The 23,683-nt window shown below is 44.9% G+C and overlaps 1 protein-coding gene across 1 annotated transcript; it reads right to left on the bottom strand.

Moving 5' to 3' along the window:
* Positions 1-156: 156 nt before the first annotated feature.
* On the bottom strand, positions 157-23,563 carry GID4 (GID complex subunit 4 homolog). The gene is made up of 6 exons (XM_012747899.3): positions 23,190-23,563; positions 16,998-17,057; positions 12,381-12,488; positions 8,386-8,487; positions 5,600-5,730; positions 157-3,332 (listed from the first exon to the last, which is right to left on the bottom strand). Exons 1-6 carry the CDS (start codon positions 23,376-23,378, stop codon positions 3,269-3,271), a joined length of 654 nt encoding a protein of 217 aa, XP_012603353.2. The 5' UTR covers positions 23,379-23,563; the 3' UTR covers positions 157-3,268.
* Between the last annotated feature and the right edge of the window lie 120 nt (positions 23,564-23,683).

Below are 23,683 nucleotides of genomic sequence, written 5' to 3' on the forward strand. Positions count from 1 at the left end.
TTTGTTAGATTTTACCATTTTTTAAAAATACATGAAATAGCAAGTGTTTTATGCTCTAGAGCAAGTGATGTAGCAAAGAAATTACTTGTTCCATTAAAGACCGAAAAAACTCAATAAAGTTATCTAGTAAAAAAAAAAAAAAGGAACAGGACAAACTCACTGCTTAAATACCTTTATTCTTTTTTAAAAATTATTTGGACATTGATAGCTCTGCAAAATACTTCTCCCCATCCCAAACCCTCAAACTCTTTCCACATGTCCTCCATAAAGAAACAAAATATTTGTACTTTGTACCCATTCAAATCTAATTTTTAAAAACATTTAAGATTCAAAATCAAATATTATTTTTCCTTCCCAGAACTCGTTAGTAATTTTAAACCACAATGCAACATACTTAATGGCATTTCTTTTTAAAAATTAGCTTATCAGACTATTTTATGAGGAAAAAAAAATCAATTCAAGGCCTTAGTGAGAACATAAATTCTCTGTTTCTGAAAGCAAAAAATATTGAAAAACCCCTTTGCTCCCCTGGAGTTTGTGATTTCATTACCAACAGAACCAGCACACAGATCGACTTTCTACTTAATATTAGGCATTGTTTCATTACTTTTGGACTGCAGCTGATATGCTATCTAACTTTCCAAGGATGGGCTGGTGGAAGTCCAGCCAGGAAGAGGGCTGAGGCTGGGGACAGCAGAATGGAAGCTTTCTGAGCAGTGGATAAGAACAGCCAAACCCCTCAGGCAGGCTTGTCTGGGTGCAGGAAGATGGTGGGAAATCTGTAATCTGCGCTTATTTCTTAATGATGGATACAAGTGTCAGCCAAAAATATTGCACATAGTATCAGAGGCATGTGAACCATTGAGAAGGTTCAGGAAAGCATAAATGTGAATGAGGATGATTCTCCAGAGTTCCTTCAGGAACAGACAGAAAGAAAAGAAGGAGAAAGAAAATGATGTTGGTCATTTGGGAGTTACTAAGAGGAGGTGGAAAAATACTTAATCCCTTCCCTATCCTCAGCAGGCAGACTTTAAGTGAACAACTCTTCATCACAGATGTTTCTGAAGTAAAAGTATCATTTCTTCATTTTCCCAAGTAAAGTGCACTAACTAGTGCACTTTATTACCTAGCTAAAAGGGAAGGAGAGAAGAAATTCTACACTAGGACCTGGACTGTCTGGCTAGAACGCCAGCAGTGTTTGCAAACATCCCCCCTCCCCACTTGGAGCCACATGACAAGTCCCCAAAAAGCTCCAGGGATGACCTCTCCCCTCAGTGCTCCGAGGAGGCAAGGAGGCTCACAAAATGCAGAAGGTGCTGCTTAGCTCGCCGTGTGGGCAGGACGGAGAAGTGACGGCCTGTGCTGCAGGGAGAGGCCAGCACGGCCCTGTGGCCCCCTTCACCCCTCAGTGACTCTGTCACTTAACTGAAGCCACAGTGAGTGTCTCCTCATGAGTGTGATCAGCTGGGTTTGAACAGAGCCAGTTATTCTGACACCTTGTCGAGTTTTAAGATTGAGGAAACTTTTCTGATGCATCTCTGGGAATGGATGTGAGTTGTTTTTCCCCTTAGGAGGCAACACGTTAGGCATCCAAGGCCTGCCCTTACTGAATGAGTGGGTTGCCCCTCTGTACACAGTCCTGGGACTGCAAACTTTAGATACCACAAGTGCCCACTGGCTACCTTCCCAAATACTTCTCCCTTAAGGCTTCCCCTAACATTCAATCTCAGTAACATACAGTACATATGTCAATAAAAGGAAAGTCACTTCTTAATAAAAAATCGTCCCCACCTCTCGTCTCATCTCACTGTAGGGCTTTATGCTCTCTTACACCACCCATGGACACGCAACCTCCAGGTTGCTTTGCTCCTGTGGGTTATAATGCTATCTTGTTTTTAAAGCTTTTTCTCTTGTATTAGGAATAAATCTTGTAAACCACCAGAAAATGCCAATTCCCCAAAGCCCTGCCCGTATTTGCGGGCTACAATTGATACCAACCTATTAAGCTTTTTAAACATTAAAAAAAACAAAAAACAAAAAACAAAAATGGCACACATGCACGCACGCACACACACACATACACACACACACTTTGGCACGTGAGCCTCGCGTTATTTGAACGTGTTCATGTCTCCCCCCCGCCCCACCCTGTCCCAACATTTCAGAGTCACTGTTTTTGGAGAATCACGACCCCTTCTGCCTCATGGAAAAGGTCGCCATGAAGCACTGTTGTTTTGAGTAGCAAAAGGAGGAGGTAAAAATGCTAAACTGGCCCCAAAAACAGTTCTTGTGTTTAGCACTATAATTTATGCAATGCTGCAAAACTTTTGTACCAGGATGACTAGTTTCAAAACTGCTGGTTGATTAAATATACATATACATATAGATATAGATATAAAAATTACTAAGTCAACATTTGCTGTTTTCAATGTGAAAACGATAAAATGTAATTCTGAATAATTGTGCATTTGCCATAGGGTCCTCGTTAAAGGGACCATAAAAATAATTTTGTAATAAAAAAACTCTCATTTTTAAGTTTAGTATTGCCCTCAAGTTCAAAAGTTTGGAGCAGATGTACTGAGTAAGCAGATCTGGAATCTGTTCCTGCCGGGATCTGGAAGCCTCATGTTTAGTGATCCCGACGGCAGGCCCCAGGGAACCTCACTGTGAACAGTGCCAGGCTCGGCAGCACCTGTTGGCCCATGAAGCCATCAGAACTGAAGACTGAGGTGGTCCAGCAGGGACCATTTTCCGCCTCTTGCCTCATTGGAGGCAGATGCTGCTGCGGCTCTCCAGCTCCCTGCACAGAGCTCTGGGGACACAGAGGTGCAGGGGCTCTGCCTTCTCTCGAGCTACCAGACAAAGCAACTGGGGGAGGGAGGCCTGGGCCCTCTGAGCACCAAGGCTGAGGGTGATCCGGGAGCAGTTCTTCTACTTGGCTGGAGGTGGGATGGAGGAAGGAATGGGCATTTCAATGATGCAGAAGTTAGCTGTGCAGGAAGGAAAAGTGCGTTTAAGGTAGCTTAAAAACAGATGGAAACCAAACTACCATGGAGAGGGAGGAAGAACGGAGACCACTCCCTTCACCTGCCCCGCCGGTCCGCTACGCTCCTTGGATTCCGTGGGTTAACACTCATGCTTTCTGATGCAAGTCTGCTCGCGAAGAAACAGGAACACACTTCTCCTGGTTCTGGCAGGTACACAATTTTCTCAGCAAAGTTCTTTTTTGCCAAGTTCAGTTTTATTTGGTTGCTGTTCCGAACCGCTGTCACCGGAATTCATAGATAGGTGCACTGTGTTCAGGAACGTGGGTTAGATTGAGGGACTGATACCTGCATGGGGGAAGAGACAGAAATGGGAGGTGGTTATCTAATGTGAAAAGTATGTGAGCAAAGTATGTTAGAAAACCTACCCAAACCAGAGCACCCAACAAATCACATACTCGGACTGAAATGCAAATTCATTTTATACTTCTCAAAACAAAGTTAGTTTGATTTCTTTTCTTTTTGGTTAATCCTCCTGAACCATGCACAAGATGAACTGTTTTTAGCATTCTGCTCTGGTCATGAAGCCACTATAAAAACAAGAGCCTGGTAAGCTCTGGGAGAGGGTGCAGACCACAACCCGGCCCCTACCTCACCCTGACACTCGCCCCTCTCCTGCTTGAAGCATTTCAGCTCTGTCCATATAATGCCAGGCTATAGTAACCTAAGAATCACACGGACAGCAGAGACATATCCTAATTCTCATGGTATCCAAAGATAGCATAGAAAAAATAATTTCATTGCTATCCTAAACCTTATTTCAGCATTCTGTTCATTTTCTTGCTGCTCTGGGTGTGGTATTAAGCTTGGAGAACGTTAGAGCAATCTGAGGTGTTTGTTTCCCCCTGTTAATAGGTGCTCCAAGGAGTCCCACAGATGAAGAAGAAACAGAAGTGCACAGCCCACATGCTGGATGGCACCCCCGGGCACACCTAGAGTCGACAGCTGCGTGTTTCACATAGGAGTGAGGAAGAACACAGAAGAAAAGTTTATTTCTTACCCCAAAAATTATCAGGAAAGGAAGATGCATTAGCCATCAGGAATATACAAATAAAAACTATAATAGATACTGCTTCACACCCACTAGGGCAGCTATAACTATGAAGACATGATAACAAGTGTTGGGGAGGATGTGGAAAAACTGGAATCATCATACACTGCTGGTGGGGAAGTAAAATGGTGCAGCTGCTGTGGAAAACAATTTGGCGGTTCCTCAAAAAGTTAAATATAGAATTACCGTATGACCCAGCAATTTCACTCCTAGGTATGTGCCCAAAGAAATTGAAAGCAGGAACTCAGATACTTGTACACCCATGTTCACAGCAGCATTATTCACTCACAAATAACCAAAAAGTAGAAGCAAGCCAAGGGTCCATTAACTGATGAACAGATAAATAAAATGTTGTATAGACATACAGTGGACAATTATTTGGCAATAAAAATGAAGTTCTGATATATGCAATAACATGGATAAACCTTCAAAGCATTATGCTAAGTGAAAAAAGCCGGCTCAAAGGCCACACATTGCAGGATTCCAGGTAGGCAAATCTGTACACAGAGAAAGTGGTTGCCTACTATGGCTGGAAGAGGATGGGGAGTTGGGGATGCTGGCCAAGTGGTACAGGGTTTCCTCTTGTGATGAAAATGTTCTAAAATTGATGGTTGTGCAACTCTGTTAATATACTAAAGACCACTGACTTGTACATTTTAGATGAGTTGCAGGGTACTCAAATAATATTTCAATATAGTTGTTATTTTTAAAAAGGATTATGAAAAGTTTTACAAACTCACTTGAAAACAGAACAATTACTGAAAGCTACAGGACTGGTTATTTACTTGCAGTTATAATTTTGCTGCCACTGAACAAGGAATTCAATTCAGTCTAGGGTAGGATCACTCACAAATCACCAAAGTGTGAAAAATTTGAAAGGAAATAAAGTGTTTCTACCTTCAGAGAGGAAATCAGGTATTGTATGATATGGTTTGCCCTCTAGGGATAGCAGGTGCTTAAAAAGCAGCAAGGAAGCAGTAGTCCCCAGAAAGGTGGCAAAGTTAGCACTTGAGGCGGCTCCGTCCTTCACTGTAGATGAAACACAGGACAGGACTGTCAACTCACACGGCCCCTAGGCCATGAGACAGAAACCAAGTGCACTCAGACCCATGTCTAAGGAATGATGCCACAAAATTTTAAAAAGGCTGCTGCCATCAAAATTCACACTGTCCACAACTGAATGAAATCACATTTTAGTTACTGATTAAATTTGGGAGGATTAATATAAAACCAACAAGATTGAAATAAAAGTATTGCTTAAAAGTATTTAAAAATGAGTTCCTTCACCTAACACTTCATTTTCATCTCGTTTACTCTGTTCTGTGGATAGAGATGAGCCACTGTGATGAGCAACTGTAATCATTTAAATAGGTCCTCAGCATCCAAATAAGGCGTGAAATCTGTACAGGACAGGCTGGGAGATCTTCTTTTGGGTTTGATAAGCCAAGGGAGAGCCTGAGGAGTGGCAAGCCTCTGCAAGGCCACTGACTGCTGGGTCCCTTACCATTCTGAACTCCTATGGTAGTAGTAGCCCTCTATGGAGGCTGCCGACTTCTGAAAGCAGATGTAGTAGAACCCGGCAAAGGAAGCACCACTGATGTCTTTGATTGTGTGGTCTGGGACCAGGAACTGTTCCTGCACACAGAGGAAGAGGGTCAGTGACAGACAGCAGAGGGTAGATCAGTTGCCAGGAGCCCCTGTGACACCCTTCCAGGGGCTCAGTAGTATTGCCTTCTTCTAAGGTGCCTTGATCAGGCACCTTAGAAGAGAGGCACATGTGCCACACCTGCTATACTCAAGTTGAGAGGCCGTGCCCGGCACTTACTACCCTGGTCAGAAGGCCCAAGGCCTCAGGAGGTTCATGGAAGGCCCGCAGATGAGCCATCCTGAGAAATTCTTTGGAGAAAAAACAACTCCATTGCTTTTTAAATTTTAAGATACTCTCCTCCCAGGGTACGACAGATAACTAAGCTGAAAGGAAGTCTGGCTCTGCCCTGAATCAACTTCTAAAATTCAACCTCTAAAATTGTAGTTTTAACAATTTTTTAAGGTTTATTTTATTTTATTTTTTTAATTTTGGCATATTATGGGGGTACAGATTTTATTTTTTTATTTAAAACTTTTTTTTGAGACAGAGTCTCACTTTGTTGCCTGGGCTAGAGTGCCAAGGCGTCAGCTTAGCTCACAGCAACCTCTAACTCCTGGGCTCAAGCAATCCTTCTGCCTCAGCCTTCAGAGTAGCTGGGGCTACAGGCATGTGCCACCATGCCCAGCTAAGTTTTTCTATATATTTTTAGTTGGCCAATTAATTTCTTTCTATTGTTAGTAGAGATGGGGTCTCGCTCTTACTCAGGCTGGGTATTTTTTTTTTTGAGACAGAGTCTCACTTTGTTGCCCAGGCTAGAGTGAGTGCCGTGGCGTCAGCCTAGCTCACTGCAACCTCAAACTCCTGGGCTCAAGCAATCCTTCTGCCTCAGCCTTCAGAGTAGCTGGGGCTACAGGCATGTGCCACCATGCCCAGCTAAGTTTTTCTATATATTTTTAGTTGGCCAATTAATTTCTTTCTATTGTTAGTACAGATGGGGTCTCGCTCTTACTCAGGCTGGGTTTTTTTTTTTTGTTTTTTTTTTTTTGAGACAGAGTCTCACTTTGTTGCCCAGGCTAGAGTGAGTGCCGTGGCGTCAGCCTAGCTCACAGCAACCTCAAACTCCTGGGCTCAAGCAATCCTCCCTGCCTCAACCTCCCAAGTAGCTGGGACTACAGGCATGCGCCACCATGCCCAGCTAATTTTTTGTATATACATATTAGTTGGCCAATTAATTTCTTTCTATTTATAGTAGAGACGGAGTCTCGCTCTTGCTCAGGCTGGTTTCGAACTCCTGACCTCAAGCAATCAGCCCGCCTCGGCTTCCCAGAATGCTAGGATTACAGGCATGAGCCACCACGCCTGGCCCCAGGCTGGTTTTGAACTCCTGACCTTGAGTGATCCTCCTGCCTGGGCCTCTCAGAGTGCTAGGATTACAGGCATGAGCTACCGCAGCCGCGTGGCATTTTTTTTCTTTTTTTGGGGACAGAGTCTCACTCTGTTGCCTGGGCTAAAAGCTCAAGCAATCCTCCTGCCTCACCCTCCTGAGTAGCTGGGACTATAGGAGTACATCACAATGCCTGGCTAATGTTTACATTTTTTGGTAGAGACTGCCTCTTGCTATGTTGCCCAGGCTGGTCTCGAACCCCTGGCTTCAAGCGATCCTTCTGCCTCGGCTGCCCAAAGTGCTAGGTTTATAATATATGTGAGTCACCACACCTGCCCCACAAGTTTTTTTTAACATTCATTTAAAAATTAGACCAAGATGCTTCCTTTAACAGGTTGTTCAGCTGGCATGTTTCCCACTAGACAGCAAGCTCACAAGGGTAGGGCTCACCATGTACTCAACATCTGGCAACATCCACTTAAAGAGTGGTGAACCTCACCCCCCAGAATGGTGAGTGATACCAAGGAGTAACTGAGAACTGAAAAAGACTACTTTAAATGATCCGTCCTCATGAACACTGGCACAATTTCAAGATAAAACAACTTTTTTCCTACAGACTGGGGACTAGGCGATGGGTGTATGTTAATAAAGTTATTTAACAAGCATGCTTCATGATTTTGCTATCCTGTGCTTGTAAATATTGTGCTATCAAAGCAGGGAACACAAATGACTTCTCAGCTAAAAGCCAATCTACCAAGTCAGCCAGATGGAGCTCTCTGAGGACTGCTGAGTGGAAAACCCACATTCCATTCCTGGTCCCTCATTTCCTGAGCTGGAGGGAAGCAGAGGAGCTGAGACTGTCCTGAGCCCCGGGGAAAGGATGTGGCGGAGGGTACCCAGCACTGGATGGCATTTTAGCCTGTGTGGGAGCAGGGTACGACAGATGACTAAGCTGAAAGGAAGTCTGGCTCTGCCCTGAATCCACAGAACACTTGACATGAGTCAACCTGGGGCTGCGGCGGGCCCCTGGGGTGGGAGAAAGGAAAGGGAGAAGACACAAACAGGATGACCACCACCTAGGCCTGGATCCACCTACTAGACACCAAACAAGGCAAACAGGTGCTGTCTGTGTTGTCAGCAGTTAACTGAGGTGTGCCCTGGAGCCACGCCTGCTTTTTACAAGCACCTCAATACTCTGCCACGAAGACAGCTGTGATGAGCAATGGACAGAGGGAGCCCGTAGTGAGGGCAGATGGGTGGGCGCACCACAGGTGCTGGCATGCTGGGAGTCCAGAGGGCAGCCAGAGTGGGACCGTACCTTCCACCTCATGAAGACGTAGTCCCCGTTCTTCAGCTCTTCATAATCGAAGTCATCTGAGTTAAATGATTTTGCATACTGATAAAAAGCCAGAAACTTGCCCTGGAAGCAAAAATGAGAGTGTGAAAATCAATCAACAGAGGGAGAGGTCGGTGTCAGAACTACTCTTAGGTGCCCAGGTACAGTCACCTTTCCAATGGCATGACAGGTGGTGACAAGCTCCTGACAAGGGCAGCCAAGGCTGAGTACTGGATAGGGGCCCCATGGTCATCCCCAGTGAACACAGACCTCAACTCTGGGGCAGATGGCTGGACTCCAGCTAAGGCATCAGTGGACCATACCTGCCGAGTTAACAAGGCCAAAGGATGGAATGGGTGCAATTCTAGGCCTTTACTCAGTACACCTTACCCACACACAATGGAAGGCTCAATTAATAAGATCTTCATAAGTAAATCCATAGTAGCAAAAAGAGTCATGCAGAACAACTTAAAATAGCCTATCTAGCCCCAAATAGAGAGAAGGTTTAGTGAAGCTTGGTCCTCTGACATGATATAGGGGCTTGGGCCAGCTGGTTAAGTAGAAACTAGAAATGGGTGATACAGCTGTCCTCCTGTATCCATAGGGATTGGTTCCAGGACCCCCATGGATACCAGAATCAACAGATGCTCAAGTCTCAAGATATAAAATTGCATAGTATTTATATATAACCCATGCATATCCTCCTATATACTTTATTTTTTTATTTAAAAATTTTTTTTAGAGATAGGGTCTTGCTCTGTTGTCCAGGTACGCACCACAACTGGCTAATTTTAATTTTTTTTTTTTTAAGAGAGATGAGGTCTCACTATGTTGTCTAGGCTGGTCTCAAACTCCTGCCTCAAGCAATCCTGCCTCCTTGGTCTCCCAGAGTGCTAGGATTACAGGCGTGAGCTACCATGCCTAGCCCGTCCCATATACTTTAAATCATCTCTAAGTTACTTATAATACCTCCTATAATGTATGTGACATGTAAAGAGTGGTATTACTGTATTGTCCAGGGAATAATGTCAAGAAAAAAGTCTGCACATGTTCGGTACAGATGCAAATTTTTTTCAAATATTTTCAATCCACAGTTGGTTGCATCCAAAGATGCAGAATCCACAGCTAGGGAGGACTGACTGCATATTGTTAAATTAGAAAAGTAGACTGGAAGAATAGGTTATAAAACTGTATCTTTTTTTTTTTTTTTTTTTTTTTTTGAGACAGAGTCTCGCTTTCTTACCTAGGCTAGTGTGAGTGCCGTGGCGTCAGCCTAGCTCACAGCAACCTCAAACTCCTGGGCTCAAGCAATCCTACTGCCTCAGCCTCCCGAGTTGCTGGGACTACAGGCACGAGCCACCATGCCCGGCTAATTTTATATATATATATATTAGTTGGCCAATTGATTTCTTTCTATTTTTATAGTAGAGACGGGGTCTCGCTCAGGCTGGTTTTGAACTCCTGACCTTGAGCAATCCGCCCGCCTCGGCCTCCCAGAGTGCTAGGATTACAAGCGTGAGCCACCGCGCCCGGCCATAAAACTGTATCTTAAGATCCCATTTTTGTAAAAAGACAAAAAATTATATATTATATATCCAAAAGGGATTCATGAAGAGGTTAACAGCTGTTTTATAGTTTGAGCCATTGTCATTATAGATGATTCTTTTTCTTTTAGCTTTTGTTTTTTCCAAATATTTTAAAATAAGCATGCATTAATTTTAAAAGAAAACATCTTAAAAAATTAAGGTACAAAAATATTAAGTCATAGATTTTGTCACACAGATATTTTTATCCTAAGTAGATTAAATATATGGAATCTTGACTTTATAGTACCACCATACTACCAACTTAAATACCACTCAGGAAAATCTGAGGGTGCAATACAATGTCTCTGCTTCTAGTTTATTTATTTTTATTTTTATTTTTTTTGAGACAGAGTCTCACTTTGTTGTCCAGGCTAGAGTGAGTGCCATGGCGTCAGCCTAGCTCACAGCAACCTCAAACTCCTGGGCTCGAGTGATCCTTCTGCCTCAGCCTCCCGAGTAGCTGGGACTACAGGCATGTGCCACTATGCCCGGCTAATTTTTTATATATATATATCAGTTAGCCAATTAATTTCTTTCTGTTTATAGTAGAGACGGGGTCTCGCTCTTGCTCAGGCTGGTTTTGAACTCCTGACCTTGAGCAATCCGCCCGCCTCGGCCTCCCAAGAGCTAGGATTACAGGCGTGAGCCACAGCGCCCGGCCTCTGCTTCTAGTTTACAATGGAAAAATGACACCATAGGTGATGTGTATTAGACAAACACAGGTGCAGTATAGAGCCCCAGGAGTCTCACATGGGACTCTGGGAACCCTCTGTGAGCTGGGAGAGGTGTGGAAGATGCTGAGTACTGTGAAGGCAGCCACAACTGCTGGAGGAGGAGACGTTCCACAGGCCCGGCTCCCTTGTGCCACCACATCTAGCACACCAGTGTTAAGGGTGGCCTTCTTAGTCCCTCTTTCACCTAAAAGATTTCAATCCATCCTATCAGAGGATGCAGTCCCAGATATCTTCCAGTGTTCTCATGGAAGTCAATGGGAAAATTACGAGTTGCTTTCCAGGTATTTAATTTGCGGTCAACTTAGCCTAAAACCAAGTTACTACTGGGCCTCAAAGACTTTGCTTTTTGCAGAACCAATTTGAAATGGGAAAGAAAGTTGAATGGGAGACGGGCTACAGTTTACTACAAGGAAGGACATTCTACACTGGGGAGGTCTAGGAGAGGGAGGAGCCGTCTTGTGAGGTGGCAAGTCCCGTAGGAACGGCCCAGCACTGGGCAGGGGTGGGTGCTGGTGGGAATGGGGACCCCTCCCACTCTGGTTTCTGGTACCAGGCGCTATCATATACCACTTGGGGTCCCCCGACCTTTTGGATTCTTGGATCTTGTTCATTTTATGACAGAGAGACACAAATGACTGTCTAGCTTTAGTGTCCATTTGCTTTAATAGTCAAAACATGTAGCTTTCAAAAAAGCTAAAAATTAAATTTAAATTTAACTGAAACGCAGCATTTGATAGATGCTCCTTTCCTAACTCAAGTAAAAAACATTAATAAGCAAAAGGATGCAGTAGGAGTTCTCTCCAGACAGTTTTGCCAGAATCAGGGGAGAGTTTAGATACCAGGCATCAGGGCCAATGGGAGAATGAGTTCTATAATCTCCATTACTGACATAACCATGTATGATTGGTTTATAGGAGGTAAACACATGGGACTTTCTCAGTGTTAAACAAAACTTCATCGTCACCATGGTCAACTAAGGCAAAAGCTTGGAAAATAGATTTTTGAAGACATGGTAATTGTGTGACAACCAATAAAAACGCTCCAGAACAGTAACTCTAAATTGTAATGAAGTGTTCACTGCTGGTAAATGACAATGTTCCACACTTGACAGTTAAAAAGAGGGGAGCCTGGATTTTTCAGTGGTGTATTTAAGACTGTACAGTGTTTACCAGGAGCCGGGTGAAAAGAAACAATGTGGTTCTGCCCTCATGGATAAGCCAGCAGGAGGGCAGGTTCCCAGAACAGCATCTCTGTCTCATGCCAACCCTACAGTCAGGGGTCACTGCTGCATGTTTCTCAGGGTTTTCCCCAAGTTGAAGTGATTAGAAAGGAATGGTGGACAGAAGACAGACAAAGGGTGTCAGGTGGGAAGGACAGGGGTATACTGTGAAGATTCTGATAGCTAGACAAAGTTTTCACTGGAACTCTAGGGGTTGCTCTTGTTAGATAACCACTTGCTACTTAAGCAGCAGGTCAGACAGTTTGGATAAACTCTCTTCCTAAGGAAGATGGAACAACTGAGGTTTGAGTGCAGAACAGGCGTCCATTTGTCTGCAAAGCCTGTAACTCCCAATAAGGAATGAGGTCTCTGGCTCCCAGTACTTCCTCAGCACTCCAGTTGTCCCTGGTGACCAGAGCAGATGAGAGACTGACTTACCCAGTGTTTCCGATCAACATCTTCATCTGCATCCCACTTGCGAGTTAAGAAAGGGTGTTTTTTGCTGATTATTTCTCCTTCAAAGAAGGTCGTAAGGGTTGGGTACTCCTATGGTAAAAGCCCAAATATTAAAACGACATGTTGAATGAGAGTTTCAGCCTTCTTACAAAGCATCAGCCTTTCTTTAACCTCTTCCCAATACTCTGACATTGCTAACTGATGGTCCAAACTGGAGTTAGATACAGCTGATTTACCAAGAGGCTGTGGAAATGAATCTGAATTTATTTTATTTTATTTTTTAGTAGAGATGGAGTCTCGCTCTTGCTCAGGCTGGTCTTGAACTCTTGAGCTCAAACGATCTGCCCACCTCGGCCTCCCAGAGTGCTAGGCTTACAGGCGTGAACCACCACACTCGGCCTCTAAATCCAAATTTAAATTGCCCGGAGTCTCTTGGATTTAGCTATAAGCACAGAACCCTTCTTTGACTTCACTTGTGAGGTTTTATCACGTGTTGGTCTCTCAGAAAAGAATGTGAATGATCTCCACAAGTTCGTCCTGCATGCTCTAGCACACAAAGCAGAAAATAACTTAGTAGATTTTACTTTCCAAGGTACACACTCAAAAAGGCTCCACAATCACAGCACTGACAGCTGAGCCTCTGTGAGACCACAGACCCCTCTAGTTCTCAAGCTGGCTCAGTCATTTCTCCCTTTTATACCAATTCTTCAAATTTCCAGAAGTGGATTTTTTGGTAGACTACTTTGACATATAGCTATACATGTAATTCTATCATATGAACTAAGAACAATTTATCTGAAAGAAAATATATGCAAATCATGTCTGCGATGTAAAATCACAACCATTAAACAACATGCCATTGAAGAAATAAGCAAGCTGTCATGGCTGCTTGGAGTGCATCACGAATTTTATTTGCTCTTGGTTCATGTGCTAATAAGTAGGCACAAAAAATTAAAACAGTAAAAAGTCTACCATTACTCTGCCTTTGTAAAAACCAACCAACCAACTAACCAACCAACCCACCCCTCAAACTAAAACACAAATCTGCAGGCCATGGCCCACAGAGCTCCGCACCCCCCACCCCCCACGCTGCCGTGGCAAAAATTTTCTTTCATGAAACTTAGGAACAGGGGTTGAGGGGGCGGCTGCACGGAGGAGTGCCAGGCAAGTGAAGCTTCATCTGCGTTTACAGCTGCTCGCCATCGCTCGCATCACCACTTGTCTTCGTCACTAGTTTCCCTAATAAATGATTCTACACTGACTTCTTTCTGAACACACTTTAAGTAGTACTGAGTGTGGCTACAGGGTGCCCTCAAACTCTGAGAATTAAATAAAATAAATACATAATGAGTGAGATTCAATATGTACAGAAGTCACAAATAAGAGAAAATATTTCTCAGAGCAGGAACAGGAAATTCAAGCACTTGACTACAGCCGTATTGGAGCTAACTTACAGAGCCAAAGAAAAAAACATGTCAGCAGGAGGGATATCAGAAAGAAAAAAAAACAAGTCAGAGAGGGAGAGCTATATAGCCAGCACCTACAACCACCCCACCCCCGCCCTAGTTAGGGCATGGGCCTCCCACAACAGGCCTGGCTGTCATCAGTCATTTAAGTTCTCCAAGAAATCCTTTCGCTGATTCTAGGCTTACCCAAAACTGTCTGTTGATGGATGCCCTGACTTTCCAGGTAGACCTGTCTTCTGACAGATTAACATTTAATTGGCCAGTAAGTCAAAATTTCTTGAACATGCATATACCTCATTCTGTGACTTAACAGCACATTTGTTCATACATCAGTCTCTTGTGAGTTTGGTTAGTGTAACCTGTCTCTCTGGTTCCGAACAAGTCTAGCATAATCTCATCTGGAGCTTCCGACCTTTCCAAACACATCAAATGAGTTAGGGGAAGGCCTGACCATGACCCCCACAAGGCTGGGCTCCCAGATGCCCCCCACCAGCTGCTGAGTTCCCCAGGAAAGGTCTCCTTTCCTGACTAGTTAGTTGCTGGCTCCCAAATGCAAAAGCAGTGTTATTTAATATCCATTCTTTACAATTCTAGGATTTCATTTCTAGAAGGCACACAAACTTTAAAGCTGTGCTTTGTTTGTGAATGTGAAGTAGCTAAGAGGCAAATTATCTCTAATAGTTAATTTTCCACACCATATACATGAAGAAGACAACTACTATGACCAAAACCTAAACCATTTAAATAGATTAAAATAAATTATATATTTGATATTTTAGCAACTATAAATGGGAAAGCAAACAAAAACAGATAATATAGGTGTAAAAATTCATTCAAAATGTTTCTTGAAGTTTTCTGCATTTTACTAATTATCTATGGTAACCATGTATTAGAACTTATAATTTTTTTTTTTTTTTTGAGACAGAGTCTCACTCTGTTACCCAGGCTAGAGTGCCGTGGAGTCATCACAGCTCACAGCAACCTCAAACTCCTGGGCTCAAGTGATCTTTCTGCCTCAGCCTCCTGAGTAGCTGGGACTATAGGCATGCGCCACCATGCCCAGCTAATTTTTGTATTTTTAGTAGAGATGGGGTCTCACTCTTGCTCAGGCTGGTCTCAAACTCCTGAGCCCAAACGATCGTCCCCCCTCGGCCTCCCAGAGTGCTAGGATTACAGGCGTGAGCTCCCGTGACTGGCAGAATTGGACACTTTAAATGAGTAAATTGTATGGTATGTGAACTATATCTCAATAAAGCCACGGAAAAAGTTATTAGAAAAGAAATCTAAGCACCCTAGGCCTGCGCAGGCCTTGCTCTAACTACATGCTCATCAGGCAGCGCATAGCCCCGTCCACTGCTCTGCCTGGAGCGGGTGCCCCTGGGGAGTGTGTGTGCTTGTGGAGGCCACTCCATCTGCAGACCAAGGGACCTGGCAGGAGGGATGAGTTTCTGCAGTTAAGAGATCAGGGCTCCCCCTGGGCTGGCCCTCAAGGAAGGGCTGTGCCAGTACCTCCTCCTTAAGGGAGCCTGACTGTTGCTCACAACTCAAAGAGGCTTCCCTTGGTAAGGGCTACTTGCTCCTGGTGGAGAGTTACAACTGTTAGCATTTCCACACACTATTTCAAGATTTCTAATGCTACTTACCATATCTGTGCAGCTTCCTATCACCCAAATGACTGGTTTTGGAGTTAGTGTTACCATCTCAATGCCTTATACATTTTGCAGCTTTCCTTATGAAGTTCAATGTTTATGCTCTGCACCCAATTAACAAATCCCTTTGGCTGCCTGATAGTTGAACATATTCTGTTTTAGTATATGTTTTCTCTTACCACAAACCCAAAGGTTAGAACCCTTTACTGTGCTATCATTTTCTACTCCTACTTGGTTGGATACATTTCTAGAGGTGGAGAAGGTACCTTTTGTCTAAACAACAAACAACATAGGAAATTCTCAAACTTAAGAATTTGAGCTCTCAAATTCTAATAGAAATAGAATTCTAATAGAAAAGGAGGAGACCCAGATGGTATCAAGGAGACAGAAACAATTGTCTCAAGACTGAGCAGATCAGGATTTTACAACAGTATCCCATATTAGTATCACTTGAGTCTGCCACTTCCTCTAACATTGTTTCCTCCCTGCAGGACAAGTCCACTGAATAGACAGAGCAGGGATTTTTTTTTTTTTTTTTTAAGAGGCATCACTATGTTTCCCAGGCTGGAGTGAGGTAGCTATCCAAAGGCATGATCATAGCTCACTGCAGCCTGGAATTCCTGGGCTCAGCTGATCCTCCCACCTCAGCCTCTGAGCAGCTGGGACTACAAGCACGCACCACTGTGCTGGCTCTGGAGCAGGGATTTTTAATTCTCATTTTACAGATGAGGACACTGAAATGAGAAGTTAAAAGTCATAGAAGCAGGAAGGGGCAGAGTGAGAATGCTGCCCCAGCCCCTTTCCACTGCTCCGTCCAGCACAGCCCTCCATCCAAATACTGCTGGGTCATCAAGGCCATGAGAGCTGATAAAAGGCCAAAAGCCCTACAGCCAGGTCCAGCACAGGCACTCATGGTGGAGTCCATGGCCAGTCCAGCCACCTCTTTCTGCTTCCTGTTTCCTTGCTAATGAAAAAGAAAGGATTCTCCTTCTTGCTTTCTAAATTCCCAAGAGTTCCGAGGTTTAAAAAGTTGGTTCAAAGGAAACACTCTACTCTGATATAGCAGATACTTCTGTTGGAAAATGGTCACTTTTCATTGTTCTGATGAACTAAGGGATTTAGTTTAAAGAACGTAAAACCTCAATTCTTGTATGACTGATGCTTATCTCAGAAATTGTAAACTTATGATGAAGGTGGTAGTTATAATCTCACTATACTTTTTTCCCAAAAAGGATTAAAAACAAAATCAATAGTGTTGGTGGCATTGTGAAATATCTATAAACTATTCTTTAAAATATTTGTGAATCTGTGTATTTCCCAACAGGACACATCAAAACTACCAGCTTTATGTTCCTCAAACAGTAACAACACTTAAAAATAATCTAATTAGGTCTCGAAGAGTTGAGAATGCCTGCCCTTAACCCCACGAGACTGCTGAATGTGCCACCAATTCTCCAGTTCTAGTTCATGTGGTAAGTGCTTACCTCAGTAAGGCCTTTAATCTTCAGGTACCCACAAAGGTAAGAGTTCCCCGTGTCCACATGCTGGAAAAGAAAGGACACACAAATTGTTACAAATGAACCCACTAGGAGACATGCTGGGGGGTACTCTGGAAATCCTGTGACGCCAGGCCAGGTAAGTGACCAGGTGGTCAGGGTGTGCCCGGCAGAGCCCTAGGCTCACCTGGCCTTTTGAATCTTCTCAAGTCCTCCCTACATAGGCCTGCTCTGCAATAGCAAACTGATCCCAGGACCCTCTCGACTTCCTTCAGGTGAATATCTTGAGGCTAAAGTGCCTTTCTGGAACAGGGAGCTTGCTCAAACCTCATTTTCTGCACTGTCTTCAACGCAAGTCTCCCAGTCATCTACAGACCTTGCGCATTGCTGGGTATGTGGTCTCTGTCTCTACCTGCACATATAGTGTCATCCCTAACACTGGGCTTGACTTTCTTTCCACTGTCTCTCTAACCTATTTCTATTTATATGTTCTCAGTCATTGTCTAGGAAGTCTACTCCTCCCCTATTTTTTTACACTATGCATCATCCTGCATTATTTCTTTATAAATGGACAAACTATTCAGAAACAGTTTTTTGTTTTGTTTTGTTTTGTTTTTGAGACAGAGTCTCGCTTTGTTGTCCAGGCTAGAGTGAGTGCCGTGGCGTCAGCCTAGCTCACAGCAACCTCAAACTCCTGGGCTCAAGCGATCCTCCTGCCTCAGCCTCCCGAGTAGCTGGGACTACAGGCATGTGCCACCATGCCCGGCTAATTTTTTTTTTATATATATATCAGTTGGCCAATTAGTTTCTTTCTATTTATAGTAGAGACGGGGTCTCGCTCTTGCTCAGGCTGGTTTTGAACTCCTGACCTTGAGCAATCCGCCCGCCTCGGCCTCCCAAGAGCTAGGATTACAGGCGTGAGCCACAGCGCCCGGCCAGAAACAGCATCTTATAAAGACTTTTAAAATGGGATAAATTCCAGTTATGAACCAAATGCCAACCAAAAATCTGACTATATTGTGAATGCCTGCTCTGTTTCACATACAGATGTGTTTCGTAATGATAAGAGTCAGGGGCATAAAATAAATAAAAATGGCAGACCCAGTAGATTTGGAGGCTTAGCAGCCACCTATTACTAATTGCTGAGAGACTGTGGATGCCTACCAACAACCAATTTCCTCCTTTCTCTGGGCCGAGCCCAGATTTTGTTCTAGCACCTACCCTACCCTATAAGGCTTGGTTAACCCTGATGATCTAAGCCAAACATGTGCCCCTATCCCCTTGCAAGTCATCAGTTTAGGGGTGAGTGACCCAATTCTGGCCAATCACACATGTAAGTCTCCTGGGTGCATCTGAGAGAGATCACTGGCTTTTGAAGAGGTGCATGAGGAAGAAGTGGCCTTTTCTTCCCTCAGTGGTGGCAGCATCTGCAAGCAGTGTCCAGTCCTAAGGCAACCATCTAGAGAGCAGGAGAAACAGGCCAGGATATGCTGAGGATGACAGCACAGAAAGATGGAAGGAACTGATTTGTCATAGGCCCCTGAATTAACCAACTAGGGGCCACGACACCTCCAAACTCCTGGTAATGTGAAATAATAGGCTCACTTATTCTTAAGCTACTTTGAAATGCAAAATATGGTTACTTGCAGCTGAATGCACAATAACTAGTATATTTTACCCAAATATACAGACTCATCCTGAACAGGCTGAGTTTCAGATTTCATGACAATTGGATTCACTTACAAAGTAAATCTCTGAATTAAAGCAAAACAAAGTACAATGGTACCTGTAGCTCACTGAGATTTTAATGTTAAGTAAGGTATCATTTCGAGAAACTAGAAAGGTTTTGTGGCATTTATCAGATTTGTGAATTCAACTACTTCCAATTTTACCATAAATCAGGCTGGGCACAGTGGCTTACACCTGTAATACTAGCACTCAGGGAGGCCATGGCGGGAGGACTGCTTGAACCTTGAGGTCAGGAGTTCAAGACTAGCCTGAGTGAGAGTGAGACTCCATCTCTACTAAAAGAAAAAATTATCCAGGTGTGGTGGTGCTCGCCTGTAGTCCCAGCTACTCGGAGGCTGAGGCAGGAGGATCGCTTGAGCCCAGGAGTTTGAGATTGCTGTGAGCTAGGCTGACACTGTTAGCCCAGGCAACAAAGTGAGACTCTGTCTCAAAAAATAAATAAATAAATAAATAAACCATAAATCAAATATTAAGGCAATCCTTAAAAACTGTAATGAACTTAGTCAGCCAGATGATGTCAGCACCAAAGCAAACAAGCTTCAATGAAGCCAAAGTGCCTTCACAGTTTGGTGCTGGTGACAAAGGTATTCCATGTGAAAACTGCCAAAGCATTTTAAATATCCTCATCTGCTGACCTTGGCATTGGACATTATCTAAAACAGCTGACCACACTAACATGGTTCAGCAACGGACTTTTACTAAAGGACACAAAATACTAACCTGAAGCTTTAAATTTCATATATGCAATTCTCATTGAATTCAATACAGTTTGGGGTTTCACAGCTGCTGCAAAGGGTATCAGGTGGCAAGGATACTTGCTAATACGATTAAAAATTAAACTGTAAATTGGCTAACATTTTGCATGGATTATCACATGCTTGAGAATCAGAATTTCAGCTTGGCCTCCATTCAACCATGTGTCTCTCCCATTCTGCCCAAATTGATCTTAAAGATGGTTGGTGAACTCACACCACAATGTGTATGGCTTAAGCAAATGGCAGGCCAGCATCTCAATGAGAAAGATAACAGGGCACGTGCTCAGCTAGAAGCTCTCACAGCACAGCTGTGTCCAACGGCTGCTCTTTTTAATATTCCTTTCACAGTGACCTGGGCTTCATCCTACTGTTGGTTTCTTAGATGGCAGAGGAGGAAAGAGTAGTCACAGTAAGAGGGGGAAAAAGAAAAAGACCCAGTCAGAACCTCACAAAGGTTGGAAGAACTCTTTATACTGACATCTCAAAAAAGAAAGTGCTCCAAAAAGCACATGAAAGATGCACAACATCACTAGTCATTAGGGAAATTCCCATCAAGACCACTGTGAGAGACCCCTTCAAAGCCAATAGGATGGCTACAGTGAAAACGATGAACAACAGCCAAGTGTTGGTAAGGATGTGTAGAAGTGGAACCCTCATACACTGCTGGCAGAAATGGAAAACGGCTGGAAATCACTGGCAGTTCGTCAAAATGTTAAACATAGAGTTATCATTATGACCCAGCAATTCCACTCCTAGGTATCTAACTACTAAAGAGAAATGGAATGTATGTCCACATAAAAACTCGTACATAAATGTTCACAGCAGTATTATTAATAATAGCCAATAAATGGAAACAACCCAAATGTCCATCAACTGATCAATGGATAAACAAAATGTTGTATATCCATACACTGGACAATTGTCACAATGAATAATGCAACAATAAAAAGGAAAGAAATGCTGATACATGCTATCATAAGGATGAACCTTGAGGACATTATGCTAAGTGAAAGAAGCTAGTCACAAAAGAACAAATACTGTTTAATTCCATTTATATGAAATGTCCAGAATAGGCAAACAAACAAACAAAAAAAACACAAAAAAACACCAACCCCGATTAGCAGTTGCTTAGGATTGGAAAGGGGTGATGGCTAAGGGTAGGAGGATTTTTTGGGGGAGTGATAACAATGTTCTAAAATTGGGTTATGGTGGTGGTTACACAACTCTGTGAATATACTAAAAACTATTTAACTATACACCGTAAATGGATGAATTGTACCTAAATAAAGGTAGTGAAAGTAAGAAAGAAAGAAGGAAAAAAGAAGCTGAGTTATAAAAGGCAGGAGGCTAGGCGTGGTGGCTCACACCTGTAATCCTAGCACTCTGGCCTATGATCCTAGCACTCTGTGAGGCCAAGGCGGGAGGATCACTTGAGCTCAGGAGTTTGAGACCAGCCTCAGTAAAAGTGAGACCCCGTCTCTACTAAAAATAGAATAAATTAGCCAGACGTGGTGGCATGTGCCTGTAGTCCCAGCTACTGGGGAGGTTGAGGCAGGAAGATCACTTGAGCCCAGGAGTTTGAGGTTGCTGTGAACTTCTGGCCTAGGCAACAGAGACTCTGTCTTAAAAAAAAAAAAAAAAAGGCAGGAAGAGTATTCTAAGAAGGCTGAGTCTGAGAAACTAGTCCTGGTTGAAAAACCAGGTGATGGGGCAATTCACATGCCACTGACTGGTGAACAGTCAATTAGCTAGCCAATCCAGACATCGGGCAGGTTCAGTCACACCTCAACTTAATCGCAGCTTCCACTGGCTCACAAAGAGACTGACCCCTGACAGGAGTAGAAACAACACACTGGTGACAGGAGGGAAGAGTTGCTGCAGTAACCAAAGCAGATTTCCCTCTGATGCCTGGCTAGCCTGCCCATCGTCCCCTCCCACATCAGAAACCGTCAAATTCAAAAATGGGCACAAATTCATACCTTCATACTAGATTCTCACATTTTAAGCAAAAAAAAAAAAAAAATCACATTAGACATATAGTTATGAAGATGGAAATATTTCAGCCACAATAGTTTTTCAATTATAATAAATATCATGGCTCACTTTAAGAACTTTAAGTTTATAGACCAAAGAGACACTTAACATAAAGGTGCAGTCTTCCTAATCAAAACCAAAAAAACCCTACTTATTCCCACAAAGCAGTAAGAAAAAAAGACAGTGATGAGTGAGTGCTTTACAGCTGGCAGAAAGGCACCCCCATTGTATTTTAGGTGGGAGACCTACTTGTTCTGAAGCAAGGCTAAAATTTAAAATTTAAAAAGGCCAAAAGCATGAGGAACAGACACATTGTATGTTCTACCATCACACACTGGGGCAGTGAGGCAGCATACAGAGCCTCAAAGCTTCTGGAAGGGCTTTCAAGGGGACAGATGCTTGGAGGGGGTTTGGGGAACAGCCTAGGAGGTGGGGTGTCAAACTAAGGAAAAAGAAGCAAAAGGGAGGGGAATGTGGGTCCTCAGGCAGGCAGGGGTAGGTACAGGAAAGGGACATAAAAAGGAGTATTCACTACCACCAATCCCCTTTGGCTGGGAAAAACTGTCAAGCATGAGAGGGGCAAGGGCCAGGCAGGTGGAGCTGCAGTTCCAAAGCTGATCAGGGACTGGCAGCAGGTACTCAGAAATCCAGGTCAAATGGGGGGAGGTGAGTGGACATGAAACAAAACTGAGTGAGTTAGGTTTCCTAGCACGTGGGTATCAGAGACGGGAGGAAGCCCTGTCCCTGTGTAAAGAAAAGTTAAGAATATGGCAAGAGGGACCCCTGGAACCAGGAATGAGCAAGACAAAGGTATGTAGCGGGCAAGTCTGGTGGAGAGGCCAGCGAGGGCAGACTGGACATGGTCACAGAGCAGGCAGAGGGAGTGTGAGAAGCCTGCGGCAGGAGACCTGGGTTTGGGGGCAGCTGGGAGGAGTTGGGTGCCCAGACCACAAGAGGCTGAAGCAGTGGGTGGCAAGATCCTAACAGACTGTGGGAGCCCCACCCAGCTGCACCCAGGGAGTGCCTGGTCTTGAGAGGGCCCAGAGTCTGACCAATCAGTTGTGGACTGGATGCTCAACCAATGGAAGGAGGGTGCTCCCACGTCTGAGCTGATCAAACTCTCCTGAGGAGAAAATCTCAGGAAGAGGAAAACCCCAGGGTCTGAGGATTCCTGGGACTGAGGAAAGGGGGGCGCATGTCTCAGGTCTGGGAGATTCTGACATGGGCCCAGCCATGGGTAGCGTCCCGAGTCTGGGGAAATCAATAGAGAGTTCTTCAGGGACTGTGAAGGACTGGTCTGGGGTCAAGTCACAGGGAGGAAGGATCCAGGCCATAGGGGAGCCAGTCATGGGGGCTTCCGGATCCCCAGCGGGCCGTCACGGGCTTCAAGTCTGGGAGAGTGTTCGGGGTCGGCCAGGAGCTGGTCGCGACAGGCTCCGAGTCCGAGGGGGCAGGTCAGGGTTGGGGCTCGGAGTGTGAGACACCAGCTGGGTAGGTCCCGGGTGGGAAGCGCCGGGTGCAGGAGGCCCCGGCGGCGAGGGCCTGGTCCGCGGCTGCGGGCTCGAGGAGCCTTGGGCGGGCACGGCCCGTGAGCGCCGCGAGGAGGCCCTCGGGCCCCGGCCCGGCCCGGCCCGGCGCTCACCTGCAGCACCACCTCTACGTCGTACGAGTTCCCCTTGCTCTTCTGGTGGCCGCGGAACTTGGAGCCGCTGTAGAGCAGGCTGGTGGCCACGCCGGGCTGCTGGGTGTTGATGGGCGGCGGCGGGATGAGTGAGGCCGCGGAGGTAGCCGAGGCACCGGCCGGCAGGGGACACTCGGTGCGTACCGGCATCGCGGGGTCCCCCGGAGCCAGGGCTGGGGGAGGGGGAGAGGAACCGCCGCCGCCGCGCGGGAGCCGAGAGGGTGGCGAGGAGGGAGAGGCTGGGGCGCGCACGCGCCGAGAGGGAGCGGGAGGGGGGACCACCTGCCCGCCGCCTGCGGACCTAGCGCTACGGCCACCACCGGGACCCCGAGACCTGCGAGCAGGGCCTCCCCGTCCTGAGCTGGGTCCCCCTCCCCACTTGCCCTCGCACACACACACACACACCACCCCTTCCGATTGGCTTGGGCGAGCCAGGAGGGCGGGAGCAGGCTCAC

This window comes from Microcebus murinus, chromosome 18 (genome assembly GCF_040939455.1).
Source record: "Microcebus murinus isolate Inina chromosome 18, M.murinus_Inina_mat1.0, whole genome shotgun sequence".
Lineage (NCBI taxonomy): Eukaryota > Metazoa > Chordata > Mammalia > Primates > Cheirogaleidae > Microcebus > Microcebus murinus.

What these genes read in the sequence shown, in the direction of transcription:
- GID4 (XM_012747899.3), bottom strand. Translation starts at nt 23,378, where the DNA reads ATGCCGGTACGCACCGAGTGTCCCCTGCCGGCCGGTGCCTCGGCTACC. An exon ending in AGATTAAAGGCCTTACTGAG is followed by an intron (nt 12,489 to 16,997) that starts GTAAGCACTTAC and finishes CTTTTACCATAG; the next exon opens with GAGTACCCAACCCTTACGAC. An exon ending in ATGTTGATCGGAAACACTGG is followed by an intron (nt 8,488 to 12,380) that starts GTAAGTCAGTCT and finishes TTTTGCTTCCAG; the next exon opens with GGCAAGTTTCTGGCTTTTTA.